Here is a 26,767-nt window from a genome sequence, read left to right as displayed (position 1 = left end):
GAAGAAAGTTGGAAGGTCAAGTCGGGCCTTGCCTACAGTGAATGTTGGACCAGCCAGTGATGTTCCTGTCCCATGTGTGAATAAATAAAGGCAACGGAAGGGGAAGGTGAGGGGGGGGGAAAGTGAGATTAGAAACTCTGTCCATCTCTATTTCTATGTCGTAACCCCACCCACACAGATCTTTTTATAAGCTATCGCTGCACTTTCATGTACAAAGAGAGCTACTGTGCACCAATATTTCAAGCCAATTGCTTCCCTCAAGTTTTGTCTGTGCTGCTATTAGAGAGTTTGTCAGCTCTGACTCACTCAATGGTGACTCACTAGACCCTGAATCAGAACGTTGTGGCTTCAAACCCCATCATTTCGGCCAACAGCAGAATGCTTACTACAGGAGTGCGGCACTGTCAGGGGAGACCTGAGGCCTTGCTGATGCTAATGATTATCTATGTGGCTCAGGTAACAACCCAGAGATTATTGCCTTTGAGATTCAGTATTTAATTTAAACCTGAATCCTCAAATCTTCTCAGGGTTCCTTGTTCTGCTTGGGTCATCAGTTCCTGTGTGATTCACAGCAGCTGAAGACTTTCCTAGCCCCGTGATGAACATATCCAGACAGGCGATGATGTCTTTAACGCTGGCACTAGGCGACACAGGCAACACAGCCTTTAAAGTTCCTGATTATGGCTCTAGAGAACAGTGCCTACCCCCTCACTGGACTTGTCTCCTACCATTACCAAAGTCCTTTTCAAACTCCACTTCCACCCCATGCAATGTCTTACAATCCTTGTTCTCATGCACACATGAGTTAGTTGGTCAAGGGCAAGCATTGAGGTCCCTTACCACTCCCTGCTCCACCTGCCTGTCTCGAGGTCACATGCTGCAGTCCTTGACCATTGACCAACTCTCTGCTCCACTAAGTCATGTGACTGCCTCCTGGATCAAAGTGTTTGACAACTCTCCTCTTCCCTGATGCCATGCAATGTGCACAGCTCAGGTTCCAGCTCAATAAGAAGTTGCTCAAGCCACTCATATAGTTGCCTGGAATCCCAGTGCTCTCCAGAAACTCCCACCCACTGCAGTCATGGCGCATCATCTGTGGTGCCGTGTCTCTGTAATCTTATTGATTGAGTAAAGTGACAACAAGTTACTGTTTGAGTTTAGAGACAAAAAACATGATTCCATGTGTAATTGGTTGCAGCCATTAAACACACATCATTCGGAAACCCACTGTCTCCCTGTGCACTGAATTCTCAGTTACACCAAATTCCTGACTTGAGACTCTTTAGAAAGCTCCCCCTAAGTTCTTCATAAAGTAATCTGTAGATCTGATGTCTTTGAGATCTGTTGATAGCTTGATAAGGCTTTGAGTAAATGGGCATTTTGGTTCCTAGTTCCTCAAGCCTGGAGGTCCTCCAGCCCCTTTTCCAAATGAACTACCTTTCACCCTCACCACTCCCCATCCTAGCCAGACACCAAAGAATGCGGGTACCTGGAGGCAGAATTGTTGGAGATATCACCTCTTACCGTGTGGAGTTGGTGTTGAATTGTCTCACATTCCCTCTTCCCCCTGTGTTAACAGTAAAGCTGTTGCTATTTCTCAGTTTCTATCTGAAGCTGTCAGTGCAGAGAGTGAGGAAATGAATGAAAATCAGTTCAAACTAAGGTAGAGATTAGAAGCGAATGAAACGTGTCTTCAGAATGGTGAATCTGTGAAACAGCCATCCAGTTCCTGCTGTGATGGATTAACTGATTCAGAACAACACAGGATAAGTATCTCCCTGGGTATGGGATTGGAAGTTAGAGGGAGAGAAACAGATTGGTATGAACCAGCAAAGATAGAGGTGATCAAATTATTAATTAGGAAGGTATTGCTGCTTTCAGTTTGCAGTGATTATTTTTCTTTACAGCATGCCCGATCCTGACAGGTTTATGTCTCAGGATTTACTCGGTTTATGGCCTCCTGATCCACTCCCTTCCTCACCTCCCCCCAGCCAAAGTGCCTAATACAATAGTTGTCATTTATCTCATCTATTGTTTATGGGATTTTGTCGGCAAAGATTGACTGCCCTCTTTCTCTGTTTAAACACCATCTGCACTTCGGAACTACTCCATTACTGCTGAAGTGCACTGGGACACTGTGAGGATGTGATAGTGCTCTGTATAGAAGGATGCTCCTTCACTCTCTCTGCAGTGTACTTGAATCGTGAGCAAGTGCCTAGCCTCAGTATTAGCTTTCACTTCAGATCAGAAGCTGGGCTTGCTATTCTTTGAATTGTATATTACTCTGATTTATCACAGTTTTGACTCTCGTTAACAAGAATCGTAGACTCTTGAGTTTTTTTTAAGGATTAAAAACATTTACTGTTTAACATCCTCCTACCTGAGCTGCTGGGTCTATGAATGATCAAACTGGGAAAGGCAATGAATCAAAGCTGAACGATGAGTCATGAGGGTTAGAGGTCTTGTCCTGATGCTTCAAGGGTCACAGGGAAAGGTGAGGGTGCACAAGCTTGGAAAAGGCCATTTTGGTCTCAAACACGGTAAAATATTACTTGTACCCTTTCCTGTTAGTCATCAGCTCTGCTAGATAATCGAGCAAAATCCCATTTGAGTTTGCTGTCTTAACCTATCTCCACATTCACCATTGTCAAAGTTAAATTATCTCTCTGTCATTCATCTGCTAACTTTCATACTCTGCTCAAAAGGTTGACTCTAAATGTACCCCATTTGGCAAGAAACCTCCCCTTCCACTGGCTGGTCTTCCAATGAGGCTATTGCTATCTAGCTATCTCCATGCCTTTCCCAATTCCCTGTTGGAATTTCTCCAGTCCAGCTTCCAGTTTTTCTAAAACATTGAGAAAGGATGGGAACATCCCAGGATAGAGAGTCATAGAATCCTCCAGGCCCTTTAGCCCAAACCGATCCACACTAACCCCATTTCCCCGCACATGGCCCACATTGTTCTAATCCTTTCCTATCCATGTATTTGTCCAAGTGCCTTTTAAGTATTGTTAATGTACCTGCCTCAGCCACTTCCACCGGCAGCTCATTCCATATGCGCACCACCCTCTGTGTAAAAAGGTTGCCCCTTGGGTTCCCTTTTATTCTTTCCCCGCTAACCTTAAACTGATGCCCTCTAGACACCGATTCCCCAACCCTGTGAAAAAGACTGAGTGCATTCACCTTACCCATGCCTCTCATGATCTTATACACCTCTATAACATTCCCCCCTCAGTCTCCTGTGCTCTTAAGACAAAAGTCCTTGGGTTTCCAACCTCACGCTCAAGCTCAGACCGTTGAGGATAGGGGAGTCTGTACTGGCTTATGGAAGAAGCAGAGAGGTTTGGTCAAGGGGCAGTTTTAAATTTAGCACAACACTATGTTTAGTCTCGAGACCATTTAGGACGCTTCCCTCACCCTAATAGCTACATCTTTAGCCACTTGTTCATGTTTGATGAGGGACATTCCTTTATAATGGGGAGATTCCTTAAGTTCCCCTTTTGAGGCTCTATATTTTTCCCAGTGAGTTTTGAGAATGGGGGAAGTTGGATTTTTAAAAAATTACCTACTTTGCTTCTGAGTAAGAGACAGCCGAATGCTGACCATCGTGGCTGATTTGAGATTTTGTTGCACAGATATAGTTTCATCTCACTTTCTACCAACTGGTTGCCTGATTGAGGAAGCTGAAACTGAAATCGGGAATATCCCTCATCACCGTGGATCTGGGGGAGGGACTAATACTATGTTGGGTCACGGTGCATCAGGCTGTTCTCTTTAGATCTCGTGTCTGGGTTGTGGTGACAGCAGTTTTATTTTTGTGAAGACACGAGAGAGAATGAAACACTCTGCGATAAAGACCGTGTACATACGTCTTTGTAAAGGTATTTAAAACTTGATATTTTTAACAAGAAGGGTAGTGACCAGATAGGATAGTGTGAGCAGATTCAAAGGTAACATACAAAATGGAAAGAAAAGGTAAATTCTTGAAATGCAAGAACACTGCTGGGCTCTGGTGGAAACAGATTGGGTAAAGCGAGACTGATTGGATACGCTTGTCAGAGTCAGTACAGGAAAGATGGGTTGAATGGCTCCTTCCTGTGTTATTTTCTGATCCTGATAAAAGGCGGTTTTGTTTGTAATTCCCAATATCATAACAATCTTTGCAAAGAGACATTTTACTGTCAGTGAAAGATTGAAAACTGGGTTGATTGTGAGATGAATTCTTGAGTCTTGTGGTGAAGTCTCAATGTTACTGAGCTTGGATTTTTAGTCTTATTCACTGATTGTATTGGATTTGTTGAGAGATTTGCTGCCCTGTTTGCTGTGGTTCAGTGGACGGAGTTGTTCAAGTTGCCGATTCTCATTTGCTTTCTCTTGGGGTTGAGACTGACCATTTTCTAAGGTGTTTGGTGCCTGGGAAGATACAGGTTGAGACAGGGAACACCACCCTTTAAAAATGTATGTGGATGAGCACTTGACATGTCACAACATAACAAAACAGTGGATCAAGAGCTGGGATGTAGGACTAGAGCAGTCTTTGTTGGTAGGCAAAAGTGAGGACTGCAGATGCTGGAAACCACAGTTTAGATCAGAGTGGTGCTGGAAAAGCACAGCAGGTCAGGCAGCATCCAAGGAGCAGGAAAATCGACATTTCGGGCAAAAGCCCTTCATCAGGAAGGGCTTTTGCTCGAAACATCGATTTTCCTGCTCCTCGGATGTTGCTTGACCTGCTGTGCTTTTCCAGCACCACCCAGTCTTTGTTGGTGCAGACTCATTGGGCCAAAGGGCCTCTCCTCTGCTGTCTGATTCTATGAGCTGCCTCTGGGGGTCAGTGAGAGTGAACCGTGCTGCTGAGGAGGGGGGCAGGCAGGAGCACATGGCCATTCCAGGATTCACAGCTCAGTGCTGACGGTGGCAAGAATACACTGACTGTCATCAATATCATTTCTCATTGCTCACACTGCCACTCGGTAACACCACATGGTTATTGCTGGAAACTGTGAAAACATGGCTTCATGAATTCATACTTCTCAAAGCCAGAGGATGTATTATTTGTCAACCATTACTGACACTTTGCACGCTGGGCTAGACCCTAGGAAACAGGAACAGGAGGAGGCCATTCGGCCCCTTGAGCCTGCTCTGCCATTCATTAGGATCGGGGCTGATCCGACATTCCTAACATCCACTTTCCTGCCCTTTCCCCTTGATTCTCCGACTGATCAAGAATCTGTCTCATCCTTGCAAGGTTTGTGAAGGTTTGTAGCTCAGATTGAGGTTTAGGGTGTAGGTTTGCTCACTGAGCTGTAGGTTTGATATCCAGACGTTTCATTACCTGGCTAGGTAACATCATCAGTGGCAACCTCCAAGTGAAGCAAAGCTGTTGTCTCCTGCTTTCTATTTATATGTTTGTCCTGGATGGGGTTCCTGGGGCTTGTGGTGATGTCATTTCCTGTTATGTTTTGAGGGGTTGATAGATGGTATGTAGATCAATGTGTTTGTTTATGGCGTTGTAGTTGGAGTGACAGGCCTCTAGGAATTCTCTTGCATGTCTTTGCTTAGCCTGTCCCAGGATAGATGTGTTGTCCCAGTGGGAATGGTGGTTTTTTTCATCCGTGTGTAGGGCTACGAGGGAGAGAGGGTCGTGTCTTTTTGTGGCTAGCTGGTGTTCGTGTATCCTGGTGGATAACTTTCTTCCTGTTTGTCCTACGTAGTGTTTGTGGCAGTCCTTGCATGGAATTTTGTAGATGACGTTGGTTTTGTCCATGGGTTGTGCTGGGTCTTTTAAGTTTGTTAGTTTTTGTTTGAGAGTGTTGGTGGGTTTGTGTGCTACTAGGATTCCGAGGGGTCTTAGTAGTCTGGCTGTCATTTCTGAAACTTCTTTGATGTATGGTAAGGTGGTTAGGGTTTCTGGCTGTGTTTGGTCTGCTTGTCGTGGTTTGTTCCTGAGGAATCTGCGGACTGTGTTTTTTGAGTGTCCGTTCTTCTTGAATACGTTCTCCCCTGTTTTTCGAAGTTTGTCTGTGCTGCAGTGTGTGGTGGCTCGCTGGAATAGTGTTCTGATACAGCTTTGTTTGTGTGTGTTGGGATGGTTGCTGGTGTAGTTGAGTATTTGGTCAGTGTTTGTCGATTTTCTGTATACGTAGGTTTGTAGTTCCCAAGTTGCAATAGTTGATTTGCCAACATTTTTCCCACTTAGGTAACCTGTCAATATTTCTTTGCAAACTTTTCGTACCCATCTCACAACCTGCCTTTCCAACAATTTTTATATCATCTAAAAATTTGGCCACAGTACCTTCACTTCCTTCCTGCAAGACGTTTATATATTGTAAACTGTTGTGGTCCCAGCATTGGTCCCTGTGGGACCCCACTGGGTACAGGTCATCAATCTGAAAAATAGCCCCTTTTCCGCACTCACTGTTTCCTGTTAATTCTCTATCAATGCTAATGTACTACTCTCTCCAACAACATGAGTGCTTGTCTCATAACTTAACCTTTTGTGAGATGCGTTGTCAAACACCTTCTGAAAATCCAAATGCAACACATCTGCTGGTTCCCCTCTATCTACTCTGCTTGTGACCGCCTCAAAAATAAACTTGAATAGGTTTGTCACACAGAATGTTTCCTGTCATGGAGCCACGATCACTTTGCTTGACTAGATTCTGATTTTTCAGGTATACTATTAGAGTGGCTAGGTACAGAGAGAAGCTCCCTCTACACTGAATCCACCAAACACTCCCAGGACAGGTTCAACATGGGGTTAGATACAGAGAGAAGTTCCCTCTACACTGAATCCAGGACAGACACACCCCTAATGTCCCTCCCAGAACAGATGCTGCTTCTTCAGCTGTTGGACACATTAGCCTTCCCTCTGCATTATTGCTCCTCTTTCAGTAAAACTGATATTGTGCCAAACTGGGTTTGAGCTGCAAAGCATTAGTTTGAGACTTGCTGCAACATATTTCAGGAATACTGTAATACAGAAATGTGCACATGATGTAAAACCCTGGGGCAAAGATCACTGCATTGCTGAGGCTGCCAAGAATAACAGACTGTCCATCAACTGGAAGGGAAATGCCTTCAGGTGCCCATATCCTCCTCTCCTGCCCCACACACACACACAGGCACACACGCACAGACACCCACGCACACAAGCACAGACACACACACACGCACAGACACCCGCGCACACACGCACAGACACCCGCGCGCACACACACACAGACACTCACACGCACAGACACATGCACACACAGGCACACACACAGCACAGATGCACAGACACACACACATGCACAAACACGCACACACAGACAGACACGCACAGACACAGACACACACACATACAGGCACACACACACACACACGCATAGACACACACATGCACAGACACACACATGCACAGGCACATACAGAGACACACACACACATGCACAGACACACAGACAATACACACATGCACAGACACACACACGCACAGACACATGCACACACACACAGACACACACGCAAAGACACAGGCACACACACACGCACTGACACAGGCACACACACACAGGCACAGACACACACCTGCACAGACACACACACATGCACAGACACACACGCACAGACACACACACATGCATAGACACACGCACAGACACAGAGACACAGACACACATATGCACAGACACAGACACACACACGCACAGACACATGCACACACACGCACAGACACACACGCACAGACAGACACACATGCACACACACACACAGACACACACATGCACAGACACACATGCACAGACACACACACATGCACAGACACACACGCACAGACACATACACACGCACAGACACACACATGCACAGACACAGAGACTCAGACACACGCACAGACATAGACACACACGCACAGACACACACGCGCGCGCACACACAAGCACACACACACACGCACAGACACACACATGCACAGACACACGCACACACACAGACACACACGCACAGACACACAGACATGCACAGACACACACGCACAGACACAGACACACGCACAGACAGACACACATATGCACAGACCACAGACACACACACACGCACAGACACATGCACAGACATGCGCACACACATGCACAGACACACACACATGCACAGACACACACGCACAGACACAGACACATACACATGCACAGACACACACACATGCACAGACACACACGCACAGACACAGACACATACACATGCACAGACACACACGCACACAGACACACACACACATGCAAGACACACACACGCACAGACACACACACATGCACAGACACAGAGACACAGACACACACACATGCACAGACACAGACACACGCACAGACATAGACACACGCACAGACACAGAGACACAGGCACACATATGCACAGACACAGACACACACACGCACAGACACATGCACACACACGCACAGACACACACACATGCACAGACACACACGCACAGACAGACACACATGCACACACACACACAGACACACACAGACACAGACACATACACACGCACAGACACACACATGCACAGACACAGAGACTCAGACACACGCACAGACATAGACACACACGCACAGACACACACACGCGCGCACACACAAGCACACACACACACGCACAGACACACACATGCACAGACACACGTACACACACAGACACACACGCACAGACACACAGACATGCACAGACACACATGCACAGACACAGACACATACACATGCACAGACACACACATGCACAGACACACACGCACAGACACAGACACATACACATGCACAGACACACACGCACACAGACACACACACACATGCAAGACACACACACGCACAGACACACACGCACACAGACACACACACACATGCAAGACACACACACGCACAGACACACACACATGCACAGACACACACACACATGCACAGACACAGAGACACAGACACACACACATGCACAGACACAGACACACGCACAGACATAGACACACGCACAGACACAGAGACACAGGCACACATATGCACAGACACAGACACACACACGCACAGACACATGCACACACACGCACAGACACACACACATGCACAGACACACACGCACAGACAGACACACATGCACACACACACACAGACACACACAGACACAGACACACACATGCACAGACACACATGCACAGACACACACGCACAGACACATACACACGCACAGACACACACATGCACAGACACAGAGACTCAGACACACGCACAGACATAGACACACACGCACAGACACACACACGCGCGCACACACAAGCACACACACACACGCACAGAAACACACATGCACAGACACACGTACACACACAGACACACACGCACAGACACACAGACATGCACAGACACACACGCACAGACACAGACACACGCACAGACAGACACACATATGCACAGACCACAGACACACACACACGCACAGACACATGCACAGACATGCGCACACACATGCACAGACACACACACATGCACAGACACACACGCACAGACACAGACACATACACATGCACAGACATACACACATGCACAGACACACGCACAGACACAGACACATACACATGCACAGACACACACGCACACAGACACACACACACATGCAAGACACACACACGCACAGACACACACACATGCACAGACACACACACACATGCACAGACACAGAGACACAGACACACACACATGCACAGACACAGACACACGCACAGACATAGACACACGCACAGACACACACGCGCACACACACACGCACAGACACACACATGCACAGACACACACACACAGGCACGCACAGACACACACGCACGCACAAACACGCACACACACAGACAGACATGCACACGCACAGACACACACACATGCACAGACACACACACATGCATAGACACACAGACACACACACACACAGACACATGCACACACACACATGCACAGACACATGCACACACACGCACAGACACACACACAAAGACACAGAGACACAGACACACACACATGCACAGACACAGACACACACAGACACAGGCACAGACACACACACAGACACATGCACACACACACCTGCACAAACACACACGCACAGACACGCGCGCACACACGAACAGACACACACACATGCACAGACACATGCACAGACACACACACACCTGCACAGACACACACGCACAGACACGCGCACACACATGCACAGACACACGCACGCGCGCAGACACAGACACACATGCACAGACACACGCACAGACACAGACACACACACATGCATAGACACACACACGCAGACACACACACATGCACTGATACACACACACGCGCACATACACACACGCGCAGACACAGACACACACACATGCACAGACACACACGCACAGACACACACACGCACAGACACAGACACACATGCACTGACACACACACACAGACACAGACACACACACATGCACAGACAAGACACACACACAAAGACACAAGCATACACACACATAAACACTGACACACACAGTCACATACAGACGCACGCACACATATGCACATAAAATCAAATTCAGGCATAGACACAGATGGACACACACGCACAGACACACCTCAGTTGCCTATCGAGGACTCTATTTCCACCACGTCCTGTGGTTTGCCATCCCTTTCCTAATCACAGGCTTGAACATACGCCAAGAAACTGCAAAACAGCCTGTTTACTACAACAACAAGAGCTGTAAACGTGTCCAAACAGAATTGGGAAGTGGCCTTAAGGAGTGCCCCTTCAGACTGAGCAGAGCTCAAAACTAGAAATTCCTGATGGAGCTAAACTTAGCTCTTGAGCATATGTTTCAGTGTTAATCTCAGTGTTGGCAGTTTGCTCATACTGACTCTGTCTATTCTTCCTCTCATTTAATTCTGTTATAATAGCATCTGACGTTGCTTTGGGAGTTTTCATTGTCAAAGAGATTAATTGTTCAAATTGGGTGAATGGGGACGAGATCTGGAATGCTCAACTTGAACAGGTGATGGAATTTGATTCCATTAGGAATTCCAATAAGGTTGACCCAGGGCAGAAGAACGAGCTTTTTTTTCTTTATTCTTGTTTGGAATGTGGGCATTCCAGGCAACGGTGGTATTAATTGTCCCTAAACTGAGTGACTCTCCAGGTCATTTCAGAGAGACAGCCACATTTGGCTTAATTTTGATTTGTTACTGTCCCGTTTACTGAGCTACAGTGAAAAGTGTTGTTTTATGTGCTTTACCGGCAGATTGTACAATCCCAGTGCATCGGGGTAATAGAACAGAGTACAGTGTTCCAGCTGCCGAGAGGGTGCAGAGAGAGATCAGCACTCACATTTGATAGGTCCATCCAGTAGTCTGATAACCACGGGGAAGAAGCTGTTCTTCAATCTGTTCATACGTGTATACAAACTTTTATATCTTCTGCCCAATGGAAGAGGGTGCACGAGAGTATACCCGGGGTGGGTGGGGTCTTTGATGATAGTTGTTTCCCGAGGCAGTGGGAAGTGTTGATGGGGTCAGTGGATGGGAGGCTGGTTTATGGGATGGACTGCGCTGTGTTCACACTCTCTGCAGTTTCTTGCGGTGTTGGGAAGAATGGTTGCTGTACCACGCTGCGATGAATCCAGATGGGCTGCTTTCTACAGTGTGTCTATAAATATTTGTGAGATCACTGCTGGTCTGGAGTCATGTGGAGCCCAGACCAGGTAAGAATGACAGCTTCCTTCCCTGAAGGATGTTAATGAATCAGATGGGTTTTTACCATGATTGACAGTGGTTTCTTGTTGTTATAAGGCTAACAGCTCCAAGTTCTGGATTATTATCCAACTCAAATTGCACCATTTGCCATTCTGGCATTCCAAAGAAGCTGGAGAAAAGTGACAGTATGCAAACAGGCCATTCAGCCCACCAATTGGAACCCATGTTCCACAGAACATAGAACATAGAACAATACAGCACAGAACAGGCCCTTCTGCCCACGATGTTGTGCCGAACATTTGTCCTAGCTTAAGCACCTATCCATGTACCTATCCAATTGCCGCTTAAAGGTCACCAATGATTCTGACTCTGCCACTCCCACAGGCAGTGCATTCCATGCCCCCACCACTCTCTGGGTAAAGAACCTACCCCTGACATCTCCCCTATACCTTCCACCCTTCACCTTAAATTTATGTCCCCTTGTAACACTCTGTTGTACCCGGGGAAAAAGTTTCTGACTGTCTACTCTATCTATTCCTCTGATCATCTTATAAACCTCTATCAAGTCACCCCTCATCCTTCGCCGTTCCAATGAGAAAAGGCCTAGCACTCTCAACCTATCCTCGTACGACCTATTCTCCATTCCAGGCAACATCCTGGTAAATCTCCTCTACACCCTCTCCAAAGCTTCCACATCTTTCCTAAAGTGAGGTGACCAGAACTGCACACAGTACTCCAAATGTGGCCTAACCAAGATCCTGAACAGCTGCAACATCACTTTACAACTCTTGAATTCAGTCCCTCTGCTAATGAACGATAATACACCATAGGCCTTCTTACAAGCTCTATCCACCTGAGTGGCAACTTTCAAAGATCTATGAACATAGACCCCAAGATCCCTCTGTTCCTCCACCTTACTAAGAACCCTACCGTTAACCCTGTATTCCGGATTCTTATTTGTCCTCCAAAATGAACAACCTCACACTTGACAGGGTTGAACTCCATCTGCCACTCCTCAGCCCAGCTCTGCATCATATCTAAGTCCCTTTGCAGCCGACAACAGCCCTCCTCACTATCCACAACTCCACCAATCTTCGAATCATCTGCAAATTTACTGCCCCACCCTTCGACTCCCTCTTCCAAGTCATTAATAAAAATTACAAACAGCAGAGGACCCAGAACTGATCCCTGCGGAACTCCACTTGTAACTGGGCTCCAGGCTGAATATTTACCATCTACCACCACTCTCTGACTTCGACCGGTTAGCCAGTTTTCTATCCAACTGGCCAAATTTCCCTCTATCCCATGCCTCCTGACTTTCCGCATAAGCCTACCATGGGGAACCTTATCAAATGCCTTACTAAAATCCATGTACACTACATCCACTGCTCTACCCTCATCCACATGCTTGGTCACCTCCTCAAAGAATTCAATAAGACTTGTAAGGCAAGACCTACCCTTCACAAATCCGTGCTGGCTGTCCCTAATCAAGCAGTGTCTTTTCCAGATACTCATAAATCTTATCCCTTAGTATCCTTTCCATTACTTTGCCTACCACAGAAGTAAGACTAACTGGCCTGTAATTCCCGGGGTTATCCCTATTCCCTTTTTTGAACAGGGGCACAACATTCGCCACTCTCCAGTCCCCTGGTACCACCTCCGTTGACAGTGAAGACGAAAAGATCATTGCCAACGGTTCTGCAATTTCCTCTCTTGCTTCCCGCATAATCCTAGGATATATCCCGTCAGGCCCGGGGGACTTGTCTATCCTCAAGTTGTTCAGAATGCCCAACACATCTTCCTTCCTAACAAGTATCTCTTCTAGCTTACCAGTCCGTTTCACACTCTCCTCTTCAACAATACGGTCCCTCTCATTTGTAAATACTGAAGAAAAGTACTCATTCAAGACCTCTCCTATCTCTTCCGACTCAATACACAGTCTCCTACTACTGTCCTTGATCGGACCTACCCTCGTTAATTAAATTAAATTATCATTAAATTACTTAAACGAGGAGTTAGGAGGGCTAAAAGGAGCCATGAAATGACTTTGGCAAACAGGATTAATGAAAACCAAGGTCTTTTATGCATATATAAGGAGCTAGAGAGTAACTAGGGAAAGGGCAGGTCCACTCATGGACAAAGGAGGGAATTTATGTGGGGGTGAGGAAGTGGGTGAGGTCTATAACAAATATTTTACATCACTATTCATAAAGGAGAAGGACGTGGTGGATGATGAGTCCCGGGAGGAGTATGTTGATATAAAGGAGGAGGAGATGGTAGGTGTTTTGAGAAACATTAAGGTAGCCAGTTCCCAGGGACTTGATGGGAACTATCCTAGAACACTGAGAGAGATGAGGGAATAAATTGCTGGGGCCTTGTATGAAACTCTTGTGAATGTTTGTATCCTCTTTAGTCGCAGGCAATGTCCCAGAGGATTGAAGAATAGCCAATGTTGTTCCTTTGTTTAAGAAGCACGGATAATCTGGAAAATTACAGGCCAGTGAGCCTTACATCAGTGGTTGGGAAATTATTGGAGAAGGTTCTTAGGGGCAGGACTTGTTGACATTTGGAAAAATGTGGACTTATTAGCAATAGGCAGCATAGCTTTGAGCGAAGGAAGTCGTGTCTTAAACTGATGCCATTTTTTGAGAAAGTGCCAAAGATGCCTGAGGAGGGTAGGACAGTGGATGTTGTTTGTGTGGACTTTAGCAAAGCCTTTGACAAGGTTCCTCATGGCAGGCCGATACAGAAGGGAAGTCACATGGGCTACAGTGAGCTGGTAAGATGGATACAGAATTATGGTTTAATCATGGAAGACAGAGTGTAATGGTGGAGGGGTGTTTTTCTGACTGGAGATCCGTGGCCGTTGGTGTTCCACAGGGATCACTGCTGTTGTTTGTAATATATATCTATAAATGATCTGGAGGAGAATGTATGTGGCCTGATTAGTACGTTTGTGGATAATGCAAAGATTGGGGGAGCTGCAGGTAGTGAGGAGGATTGTCCGAGGATACAGCAAGATATGGATAGGCTGGAGACTTGGGTGAAGAAATGCCATTTGAAGTTTAATCCAGACAAGTGCATGGTGATGTATTTTAGAAGATCGAATGCAGGAGGGAAGTGTACAGTAAATGGCAGGACCCTCAGGAACATGGCCAGATGGAAGGATCTCGGCCCACAGCTCCCTGGAAGTAGCAACAGAAGTGGATAAGGTGATCAAGAAGGCACCTGGCATGCTTCCCTTCATCAATCGGGGCATGGAGTAAAGGTTGGCAAGTCATGCTGCGGCTGTATAGAAGTTCAGTTAGGCCACATTTGGAATATTGTGTAGAGTTCTGCTCGCCACAGAAGGAAGTGGAGTGTTTGGAGAGGGTACAGGCACAGTTTACCAGGATGGTGCCCGGTTTGGAGGGTATTAGCTATGAGGAGAGATTGGACAAACTTGGTTTGTTTTCACTTGAACGTTGAAGGCAGTGGGGCGACCTGATAGAGTTTACAAAATTATGAGGGGCACGGATAGTTCCTTTTCCCAGAGTAGAATTGTCAACTCCTATATGACATAGGGTTAAGGTAAAAGGGGGTAAGTTTAAAGGAGATTTGAGAAGAGGGTGATAGGTGCTTGGAGTGGGTTACCAGGGGAGGCATCATGACAGATACATGAATAGGTGGGGAGTAGAGGGATATGGACTGTATAGAGGCAAAAGGTTTTTGGTCAGCACAGTGTTGGTGGGTCGAATGGCCTGTCCCTGTGAAACAATGTTCTTTGTTCTTTATAAGCCTGGAGTTCTGGATAATAATTCTGGATTAGAGTGGTGCTGGAAAAGCACAGCAGTTCAGGCAGCATCCGTGGAGCAGTAATGGGATAATGGATCATTGCTACTACATTCCCCCCCCAACTCCCAGCCAAATGTTTGGAGGGTTATGGGAAGATGCACAGGGGCATGGATTGGGCAGCTCTTGCAGTGAGCTGGCATGGGAAAGATAGACTGAATGGCCTCCTCCCGAACTGTGTAAAATTAGAAAGGAAAGATATCGACTCACTATCAGAGCTCAGACTCTCCTGAAGGTGTTTAATCCTTTTTTTGTTCATAGATTGTGGGTGATGCTCATTTATTCCCTCATTTTGGAAAGTGATGTTCTAGTGATGCTACCTCATAGTTCAATGGGACGTTCAGACATCAGGATGGGCTTATGCAGAGTATGTTTCTCATTGGTCAATGGCTTTCTCCTTCTGTTCTTTTTCTGTTTGAGCACAGTGGGTGATTGATCGGTGGGTTTAGGGCATACTGTCGGTCAGAGAGTGTTGACACGGCCGCTGATAGTTTTGTTTGTGTGCTGGCCGAGAGGAGCATGCAATTCAATATGAGGCCCCTTGTGCTCAATTAGTCAACATGACAAAGAAAGGGCATTCCAGTGAGAGACACTAGGATCTGCAAATTAGCAAGAAGGAAAGCAATGGTCTGGTAGTATTATTGCTGGATTGTTAACCCAAGGACCCAGAATCTCTTCCTCTGGTCCTCAGGAACGACACATATTCCGAGCCAAAAGGCCGAGAAGCGAGGCCTGCCTGGTGAGCTGCGTGGACCGCTTCGTGGACACCACCCTGGCCATCATCCCCAGGACCTGTGCCGCCGCAGTCACCCGGGCCATCTTCCAATTCATTTGGAGATCAAAGATGGACCGGGTCCGAAGAGACTCAATGTACAAAGACCGGTGCAATGGGGGAAAAAACACGCCCAATGCCACCCTCACCCTGATGGCCACCTTTGTGTGTGGCTGCATCAAGCTGTGCGTGGATCCCCGGTACGCAAACACCAAGTGTCACTACGTACTGAGGTTCTACCTGTCCCCGGTGTTGCGAAGGATGGGCCTGGCCTCGCTGCCGCGGAACGCTCCGAGTAGTTGGACCGTTCCGTATCACCTGTCCTTCGTGGAGATATTTATGAGGAAAAACACCTTTGACCACAAGTCCATCAGGAAGTGGTCAGCACGTAGCGTCCTTGAGACCCTTCGGGAAAAGGAGAGGGCGGATCCTGTCGAGCGGTTCCCTGAGCAGACTGTCAAAGCCATTTGGCAGAATGCCTCATCGCCAGAACTTTCCAACAAGCACCAAGACGTGGCTTGGCTGGTGGTGAGAAGGGCTCTGCCTGTGAGATCCTTTATGCACGCCCGGACTCTCTGCCGCACCGCACGCTGCCCTCGAAGTGGCTGCGGGGGGGACGAGACTGTCACACACCTCCTTCTGGAATGTGCCTATGCAGAGGAAGTCTGGAGAGGAATGCAGTGGTGCTTGTCGAGGTTCGTCCCGAGCAGCGCCGTGACGCGGGACTCCGTGCTCTACGGCCTGTTCCCCGGGACTCACACCGAGACGAACATTAACTGCGCCTGGAGGATCATCAACTCAGTGAAGGACGCTCTCTGGGCGGTCCGAAACCTGTTGATCTTCCAGCTGAAGGAGTTGACCCCGACCGAGTGTTGCAGACTGGCACATTCCAAGGTCCAAGACTACGTGTTGAGGGACGCGCTGAAGCTTGGGGCAGCTGCCGCCAAGGCGCGGTGGGGAAAGACCACTGTGTAAGATCGGCCTGCCGAAAGAAGAACAGGGGGCCCATACAGACGTTTTTTTGGGCTCTGCTGATGCCTCAGCCAAATATATGTATATATACAAGATTGAAAAAATGCACAGGATTGTAAAGGACAAGAATAAAGTCGAATCTGTGTTTGTAAATATGGACATATGTATGGCATGATCCAATGTACAGACCATCAAATCATTTATGAATAAAGTATATTTTTGAAATAAAAAAAAAGTTAACCCAAGGACCCAGGGAATGTTCTGACAACCCAGGTTCAAATCCACGGCAGATGGTGGAATTCAAATTAAGTATCTGAAATTAAGAGTCAAATGATGACCATGAATCCATTGTTGATTGTCAGAAAAACCCATCTGGTTCACTAATGTCTGTTAGGGAAGGAAACTGCCATCCTTACCTGGTCTGGCCTCCATGTAACTCCAGACCCACAGCAATGGGGTTTACTCTGAACTGCTCTCTGGGCAATTGGGGATGGGCAATAAATGTTAGTGAAGCCCATGTCCAATAAATAACTAAAGTGGTTGGTTCATTCAGAAATAGACTAGGTTTGTGGCTCAGAATGAACTCGCCCAATCGAGTTCATGTTGGCATTCTGATCTCTGACCCTAGCAACAAATTTCTCGCTAGATTAGTAATCCTGAGGTTCATAGGTTGGAGTCCCAGCATGGCATTGGTGAAATTTGAAATATATAAAAAATTTGGAATAATGGTAACCACATAACCACTGTCAATTGTCAGGAAAAACCCATCTGGGTCACTAACGTCCCATAGGGAAGGAAGCTGCCATCATTACCTGGTCTGGTCTACATGTGACTCCAGACCCACAGCAATGTGGTTGACTCTTAACTGCCCTCTGGGTAATTAGGGATGGGCAATAAATGCCGCCTGGCCAGTGACACCCTGATCCCGTGAATGAATTAAGGAAAAGAACCCAGCACCTTATGAAAAGAGGAGGTAGTTTGTGAAGGGAGTGCAGATAGGAAATGATTTGCTGCAGATGATTCAGCGATGGAATGTGAAACAGGAGCGAAAGAAAAATTCCAGAGAGAGGTGTTAAGGCTGTGGAGCTGATTTCTCTCACGAATCGATGACTTGCCAGATGCCAAGTTTTAACCAAAGTGGGACTGTGAAGCTGAGTGCAGTCAGGAGAAGCAATGGTCATTTATATCCAGGAAGCTCAGTTCTCTCATGACTATTACTTTGCCTCTTTAAGACTTGAGCAGTTTCTCAGGCATCATTGCGTGTGGAGAGGCCTTGTTGGTGTGGGGATTCGAGACAGGAAAGTGTGGTTGCCTGCTCGAGAAGATTTGCTGAAACAGGAACACGTCGCAGTTCGGCAGAGGCTGTGTCCGTCCTTCACTGCTTCGTCGTCATCACCGAATCCCTGGAGCTCACGTCACAGCTTCAGCGCAGCTGTCCTGAGGTTTTCTCTGAAGCAAACTGTGTTTATTTTTATTCTGCTGGATGTATCCAGTCAGAGTCTTCTCATCAAATTCTGTTTGAGTGTGCTGTTTTAAAAACTTGATGAGTTTTGTAAAAGCAGATGTACTTGTCGTTACCTCATAACAAAAATCTCAAAAATGAAGCAGATACCTGGTTGGAGATTATTCACTTTCTGTTCATTTAATGTTTATGAAGATTTCCTGTCTGTGTTTCAGAGAATATTCAGAAAGCTGACTGGATACTGTGCAGAGGGAGGTTGGCTTAATAAATCACTTGCCCCCACCTTAAGTCATTAATTAGTTTTCCATCCAAACTCTAACCAAAGCCTGGAAACAGGCTACTCCCTTGTCTGTATGCCCCAGGAGATCGCTACTTCAGACTTGAAAGGGAAGAAACTAATGAGATGTTATTGTTATCGTAAAGATGTAATCTACAAGTTGTGCTTAACTGAAGTCATCCAGAGGGAAGGGAGATCATTAGGGAGACTTCCCATTGGCCTCTGAGATCAGAGCAAATTAAACTTGTGCTCAGAGATGGAAGACGATATTGACTGTTGTGGTCAATGGTGGAGTGGGTTTTTTTGTGCTCTGAAATATTTAGTTGGCTGCCTTTGATTTACATGATGGTAACGTTTTTTGCCTTTGCCTGCTTGGTTTCTTGTCTGTCTGGTCCAACTGCAACTGATCCTGAGGATTTGATGTAAATTCATGGGAAAGACTGAGAGTTATGATCTCAGCTGACGTTATGACTGGACAAGTTCAAATCCCAAGATGACATCTAGCTCGATAGATGATTTTGTTTTGTTGTTTTCGGTGAGGTGGCAATGTAAACGGGCCGAACGACAGATCTGGCGTTAAGAATAAAAAAGAAGTCTACTACACAAGAGAAAGGCAAACAAAATATGATCTATCAAGCCAGATTTCACACTGGGACCTGCTGTATCTAGACATACCATCAGCTGGCAACATAACGGTAATATGTAGCCTGTAGTTCCTGGCTCCATTCAGTCAACCCTTAATTATGTTTAAAATAAAATACAGAAGTGTGGATACTGGAAATGAAATTAAAGCAGAAATCGCTGGTGAAACACAGCGGGTCTGGCAGTATCTGTGGAGAGAAAGCAGAGTCAGTATTTCAAGTCCAGTGACCCTTGTTCCGGGTTCTCACTTCTCTCTCCACAGCTGCTGCCAGACCTGTTGAGTTTCACCAGCAATTTCTGTTGTTGTGCCTTAATTGAGGTTGTTGTGTATCTCCCTATTTAATTACATGCTGCAGGTTGTGGGACAGGGGGGAGCTGGGGGATGCAGCCAGTGTGGGGCCTGTGTCAACACTGAAATGGTGGAGCCATTGGGACCACACTGCCGTATTAACGGTAATGTTTCTGGGAAGCGGGAGGAGAGCTGAGACGAGAGCGAGCAGAGTGACTTGGCTGGCTTTCGCTCACTCCCTGACCTCTCTCTTTTGTCTTGTTGCAGAAATCCGAGCTCAGCTCCTGGAACAGCTGAAATGCCTGGACCAGCAGTCGGAGGCGAGGGTGCAGCTCCTCCAGGATCTGCAGGACTTCTTCCGGAAAAAATCCGAGATCGAGATGGACTACTCGAAGAACCTGGAGAAGCTGGCTGAACGTTTTATGGCTAAGACCAGGAGCGCCAAGGACCACCTGCAGTTCAAGTACGTGGGATAAAATTTAATCCTAACGTCCCTCAGGAAATCCATTTGTTTCGATTCCAGCTTGTAACTCTGTTATTGTTACACACAAACCCCAGAACACCTTGATTGGCTATTATACACCACGATACGTCATTCAAACCATGCTATTTTCAATTTGAAAGTGTTGACAAGATATCCTTTTTTCTGTTATTGATGGAGTGTAAGCAAAGAGTACTTATGTATCAAAGAGTGAATTTGAGACGGGGTTAAGCACTTGTAGATTTATTAATGGTTAATCAACTAAACAAACACTCAGCCAACTGCAAGGTTACAAGCAATGCTGTGATAAACATTCAGTGAAGCTCTGTATATTTATTGGCAAACACTCCACATTCCAGACAGCTAAACCCGATCTCCTGATCTTTCACTTCATCACAATTACAGCATTTAAAAGGCATCTGGGTGGGTATATGAACAGGAAGGTTTGAGAGGGATATGGGACAAATGCTGGCAAATGGGATTAGATTAGGTTAGGAATCTGGCATGGATGAGCTGAAGGGAAGGGTCTGTTTCCGTGCTGTACATCTCTATGACTCTCTGAGTCTATCTGCGTCTTTACACTGATCCCAGTTATAAGCTCAGTTAAAAAAACACTGGATCACCGTGTCCCTGGTCAACAGTCTGGGTTTGACATTGGCTGTTATCACTTACAAGCAGTAAGACTGAAAAGGCGCCATCTCTTTATCCTGGACATAACACAACGATCTATTTACACATACTACAGAGAATCAAAATATGGATGTTTTCATGACAAGAAGTATCCAAGGCCATTTGAGACCAGCCCCAAAGATACATCAACTTTCTCCACTCCTTTAGCAATCAATCTCAATCCCTCAACGAAAGCCAATTGTATCAACTAACCTGGAGGCACATTCTCCAGCAAGCAGGAAGGGTGAGGATTAACGGAGGGTTCTGAAACAAGTGTGAAAGAGCTGTATTAACATTTCAGCAAAATGTTCATTTGAATTCTTCACTATGAGAGGGGCCACGAGATACTGTGACCTTACCCTGTTTCCCCTTTCGTCATGTGGGCACACACTGGTGACCCGTGACTGATAGGAAATCTACAAAGGGGATTAATTGCTTGGGGACCTCTGCAATGGTTTTATTTCTGAATATTTACGGATGTAGTGTGTTAATACCGAGAGTCCCCACTGGGCAGTTGCTTTTAATCTGTGCTGTTTTTGTGTCATTCCCTTTTCCAATCTTTTGGCTGCTCCTGCTGTTAGGAGATGATTTTCCTCTGTAGTTTTTTCACTCTCATTGTCTTTGTTTTGCTATCGAGCTGTTTCCATCTCCCTGCTTATCTGGAAGCTCGGATAATTTGACGGGAGATCTCTGTGCAACAGGGGGAGCTGGGCTAGTGGGTCTAAGCTCGAACAGGGGGCCTGGTAGATTCAGAATCCCTATAGTGTGGAAGCAGGCTATTCGGCCTAACCAGTCCACACAGCCCCTCTGAAAATCATCCCTGCCCCCTACCCTATGACACTGCATTTCCCATGGCCAATCCACCCTAACTGGCACAGCTTTGGACTGTGGGAGGAAACCGGAGCACCCAGAGGAAAGCCACGCAGACACGGGGAGAATGTGCAAACTCCACACAGACAGTCACTCGAGGCTGGAGTCGAACCTGGTTCCCTGGCACTGTGAGGCAGCGGTGCTAACCACTGAGCCCCGTGCCTCCCCTTGTTTGGATTGTTGCTTGTGAGGATGAGTACAGTGGTAGCAAGGCAGATGAACAAACTAAGTGCGGCTTTGTGATGCAGAAGGCCATTCTGGGTGGGAGGGGTAGAATCAGAATGGAGCTGGAGAGGAGGATAGTATCCTTAAAGGTGGAGTTCTCTGCAAACGAAAACCTGGATCCCTTCCTCAGTGACAAGGATAAGGACATTTCCTCGGGGCTGGAGATAAGCTGGGAGCAGGAGGGAATGATCCAGTTATTGTGGCATTGTGTCTCCCACTGCCATAGATAGGGCTAAGTCAACTAACAAGTTCTGCTGATGGACGATGAGCCCCAAGAGCTAAATTAAAAAGCAACACCTCAAGAGTAATAATCTCTGAGTGATAAACACAGGATACAGCTCGGCTGGTTGACAGCAGGTCTCCATGATTGGTGTAGGTTTCAATTCCTGGGAGGTAAAAACAATGACTGCAGATGCTGGAAACCAGATTCTGGATTAGTGGTGCTGGAAGAGCACAGCAGTTCAGGCAGCATCCAAGGAGCTTTGAAATCGACGTTTTGGGCAAAAGCCCTTCATCAGGAATCGCTGGCATCAGTGCTTGAGAAAGAGGGAACTGTTCAACCAGGACAGTCTTCACCTGGGTTATGCTGGGAGCAGTGCCCTGGTGAGATGTAAAACTCTGGCTGTAGGGAGGGATTTGAACCAAATAGGACAGTGGGGGATGCGAAGGGTTCCCATGAGATCAGATTCGGAAAGTTAGGGAAAGGCTGAGGTAATGGGGACCAGCGTTTGTCAGGGAGGGACAGAGGATAGATGTAATAAAGCTCAGAGCCTGAGGTCAGACTCTCAGGAGGCATTCAGGAGGGCAATGGAAGATTATTTGAAGAAAAATAATCTGTAAAGGTATGAGGAGACAGAAGGAAACTGGCACTAGGTAAAAGTGCCCTAATAATGGGCTAGTGTAGGCACAGGGGCTGATTGGCCTCCCTCTGTGCTGTAACACTTCAGCAATTCTGTGAATTTTGCTCGAAGCTAACCCCACACCTGATTATTATCACCCCCGCAGCCATCTTGTGAAAACTATAACATGCTCTGCCAGTCGATGTTTTGTAAAGCTGCAATGCCACCTGTAACTGAATTTCCATTGGTGCCTGATCCCTCATCATGTGAATGGCCAAATCATGTGACAACAGCTGATTGGCTGGCAGCTCACCCAATGACATTGCAGGAGGATAGCGAGGGAAGGAAGAAGAGAGGGAGTTAGGAAGAAAGAGGGGGAGTGGGTGGGAAAGAGGGAGGAAAGGTGGGAGTTTGAAAGAGAGGGAGGGGGATAAGGAGGGAAAGAAGGAGGGTGGGATCTCTGCAATGGGACAGTGATGGGGGAAAGAAGCTGACACTGATGGAACTTGAGCTGTGAGCCAGTGGGTAGTTTGTGAGGGGCTCGGAGCTCTGTGGGTGGACCTGGAACACAAGGATTTTAACAATCCGATGTGCACAAAGGAGATGGGAACTTGGAATGAAGCAGTGAATCAGGAAAGATGGTGAGCTTGGAGGCAGGAGTGACAAGCTGGAGTTCACTTGAATAGCCCTGAAAAAAAGGCCGATTTTATCAAAGCTTTTTATCTTATACTCATCAGGACCGTTTGCATGAATATCAATGAAATTTGGGAAAACATTTTACACAGCAGCTGAGCAGGGTGCTGATTGGTTAACAAGTGTACTCTGATTCATTGAGGCATTGCCACTTGTTATCCAATGAGCACTCTACTCCTAGACTCTAAACCTCCCTTTGCATTGATAAAGGGCGCAAGATAAAAAACTTTAAGAAATTGTGTCTCTTTTTCAGCAATGCTGAAGTTCTGTACGACCAAATGTGTAGGGGTTAAATAATTAACAATTAAGCGGAGGACTTTTAGACCAAGGTTAAAACAATGACTGCAGACGCTGGAAACCAGATTCTGGATTCGTGGTGCTGGAAGAGCACAGCAGTTCAGGCAGCATCCAAGGAGCAGGAAAATCCTTGTCTGAACTGCTGTGATTTTCCAGCACCACTAATCCAGAATCTGGTTTCCAGCATCTGCAGTCATTGTTTTTACCTCGTTGATTTTAACCCTACTGCGAATCCTCTTGCAAGGATGCCTGCCTTGAAGAAGTTTTCCTCCTCTCTCTACAAGAATCTCAGGGAGTCCCTCTCCCACTGCAACTCCCAGGTCATTTCCTCTGCCCTGCAGCTCATCCCCTCCCCCACTCACCTATTGTACTCTATGCTACTTTCTCCCCACCCCCACCCTCCTCTCATTTATCTCTCCACCCTTCAGGCACTCTGCCTGTATTCCTGATGAAGGGCTTTGCCCGAAACATCGATTTTCCTGCTCCTCGGATGCTGCCTGAACTGCTGTGCTTTTCCAGCACCACTCTAATCCAGACTTTTAGACCAATCAGATTCAAGATAGCAATATATTTTCAGTTTTAAAATAAAAATTATAGGCCAGAAACATCACATTGAAGCCCTGGGATTGAAGGGTTCTGAGGCGGAAGATTATCTCTCCGCCCCTGAGGCTCCCAGCCTCATTCCTAATGAAGGGCTCCTGCCTGAAACGTTGAGATTCCTGCTCCTCGGATGCTGCCTGACTTGCGGTGCTTTTCCAGCACCCCACTCTCAACTCTGATTTCCAGCATCTGCAGCCCTCACTGTCTCCCAGAAATGTAACAACCCAACCTTCACGGTTTCTTGGGTGAAAGTAACTTCTGCAGGAATGCCATTTTCTAGGATTCCAGCTGACTGAGCAACACAGTGGCACAGTGGTTAGCACTGCTCCTCTCAGCGCCAGAGACCTGGGTTCAATTCCCGCCTCAGGCGACTGCTGTGTGGAGTTTGCACATTCTCCCAGTGTCTGCGTGGGTTTCCTCCGGGTGCTCTGGTTTCCTCCCACAGTCCAAAGATGTGCAGGTCAGGTGAATTGGCGATGCTAAATTGCCCGTAGTGTTAAGTGAAGGTGTAAATGTAGGGGTATGGGTCTCGATGGGTTGTTCTTCGGCGGGTCGGTGTGGACATGTTGGGCCGAAGGGCCTGTTTCCACACTGTAAGTAATCTAATCGAATTGAGGGATAACCATACTTCCCTGTCTGCAAAGCACATTGGATGTCTTGAGATGGTGAAAGGTGCTGCATAAATGTAAGATCTTTCTGAAATACTCAGTAAGTCGGGCAGCATCTGTGTTGAGAAACATTTTAATGCTTCGGGGTAACAATCTTTCATCAGAATAGGAAGGAGAGCTTGAAATGTAAGAGATTCTAAACCAATAGAAGGACAGGAAAACATAGAAACATAGAAGCAGGAGTGGGCCATTTGACCCATTGAGCCTGCTCTGCCACTCAATGGGATCACGGCTGATCATCAAGCTCAATGCACGAAACTTGCCCTCCCCCCATATCCCTTGATCCCTTTAGCCACCACTGACCGGGCCCCGATCCCACCACTGACCGGGCCCTGATCCCACCACTGACCGGCCCCGATCCCACCACTGACCGGGCCCCGATCCCACCACTGACCGGCCTCGATCCTACCACTGACCCAGCCCGATCCCACCACTGACCGGGCCCTGATTCCACCACTGACGCGGTCCGATTCCACCACTGACTGGGCCTGATCCCATCACTGACTGGGTCCTGATTCCACCACTGACCGGCCCCGATCCCACCACTGACCCGGTCCGATCCCACCACTGACCGGGCCCTGATTCCACCACTGACTGGGCCCTGATTCCATCACTGACCGGTCCCAATCCCACTGACCCGGCCCGATTCCATCACTGACCAGGCCCGATTCCATCACTGACCAGGCCCGATGCCACTGACCCGGCCCAATCCCACCACTGACCGGGCCCTGATTCCACCACTGACCGGGCCCTGATTCCATCACTGACCGGCCCCGATCCCACCACTGACCCGGCCCGATCCCACCACTGACCCGGCCCGATCCCACCACTGACCGGGCCCTGATTCCACCACTGACCAGGCCCTGATTCCATCACTGACCGGCCCCAATCCCACTGACCCGGCCCGATTCCATCACTGACCAGGCCCGATTCCATCACTGACCAGGCCCAATCCCACTGACCCGGCCCGATCCCACCACTGACCAGACCCGATCCCACCACTGACCTGGCCCCGATCCCACCACTGACCGGCCCCGATCCCACCACTGACCCGGCCCCGATCCCACCACTGACCCGGCCCCGATCCCATCACTGACCCGGCCCCGATCCCACCACTGACCCGGCCCCGATCCCATCACTGACCCGGCCCCGATCCCATCACTGACCCGGCCCGATCCCACCACTGACCCGGCCCCGATCCCATCACTGACCGGGCCCTGATTCCATCACTGTTTTCTAAGTGCTTTGCTCTAAAATCCTTGTGCATGGACTCTAGTATCTTCCCCAATTCTGATGTCAGACTCACTGGTCAATAATTTCCCTGTGTTTTCTCTCCTTCCCTTTTTAAAGAGTGGGGTTAAATGAGCTCGCCTTCAATCTGGAGGAAGAGGCTATTGAATCTTGGAAGATGACCACCAATGCTTCCATTATCTCTCAAGCCACTT

General features: G+C 47.4%; 1 protein-coding gene across 2 annotated transcripts in view; it reads left to right on the top strand.

The window, feature by feature from the left end:
* Positions 1 to 26,767, top strand: part of srgap2 (SLIT-ROBO Rho GTPase activating protein 2) — a 276,414-nt gene that overhangs the window by 118,871 nt on the left and 130,776 nt on the right. For both annotated transcript variants that reach the window (XM_072563932.1, XM_072563933.1), the window contains exon 3: positions 20,248 to 20,443. In XM_072563932.1, the coding sequence (XP_072420033.1) occupies positions 20,248 to 20,443 (196 nt within the window). The remainder of the gene's footprint in view (positions 1 to 20,247; positions 20,444 to 26,767) is intronic.

The sequence above is a fragment of the Chiloscyllium punctatum genome, chromosome 45 (genome assembly GCF_047496795.1).
Source record: "Chiloscyllium punctatum isolate Juve2018m chromosome 45, sChiPun1.3, whole genome shotgun sequence".
Lineage (NCBI taxonomy): Eukaryota > Metazoa > Chordata > Chondrichthyes > Orectolobiformes > Hemiscylliidae > Chiloscyllium > Chiloscyllium punctatum.
This window is presented reverse-complemented; position numbering and strand designations above follow the sequence as displayed.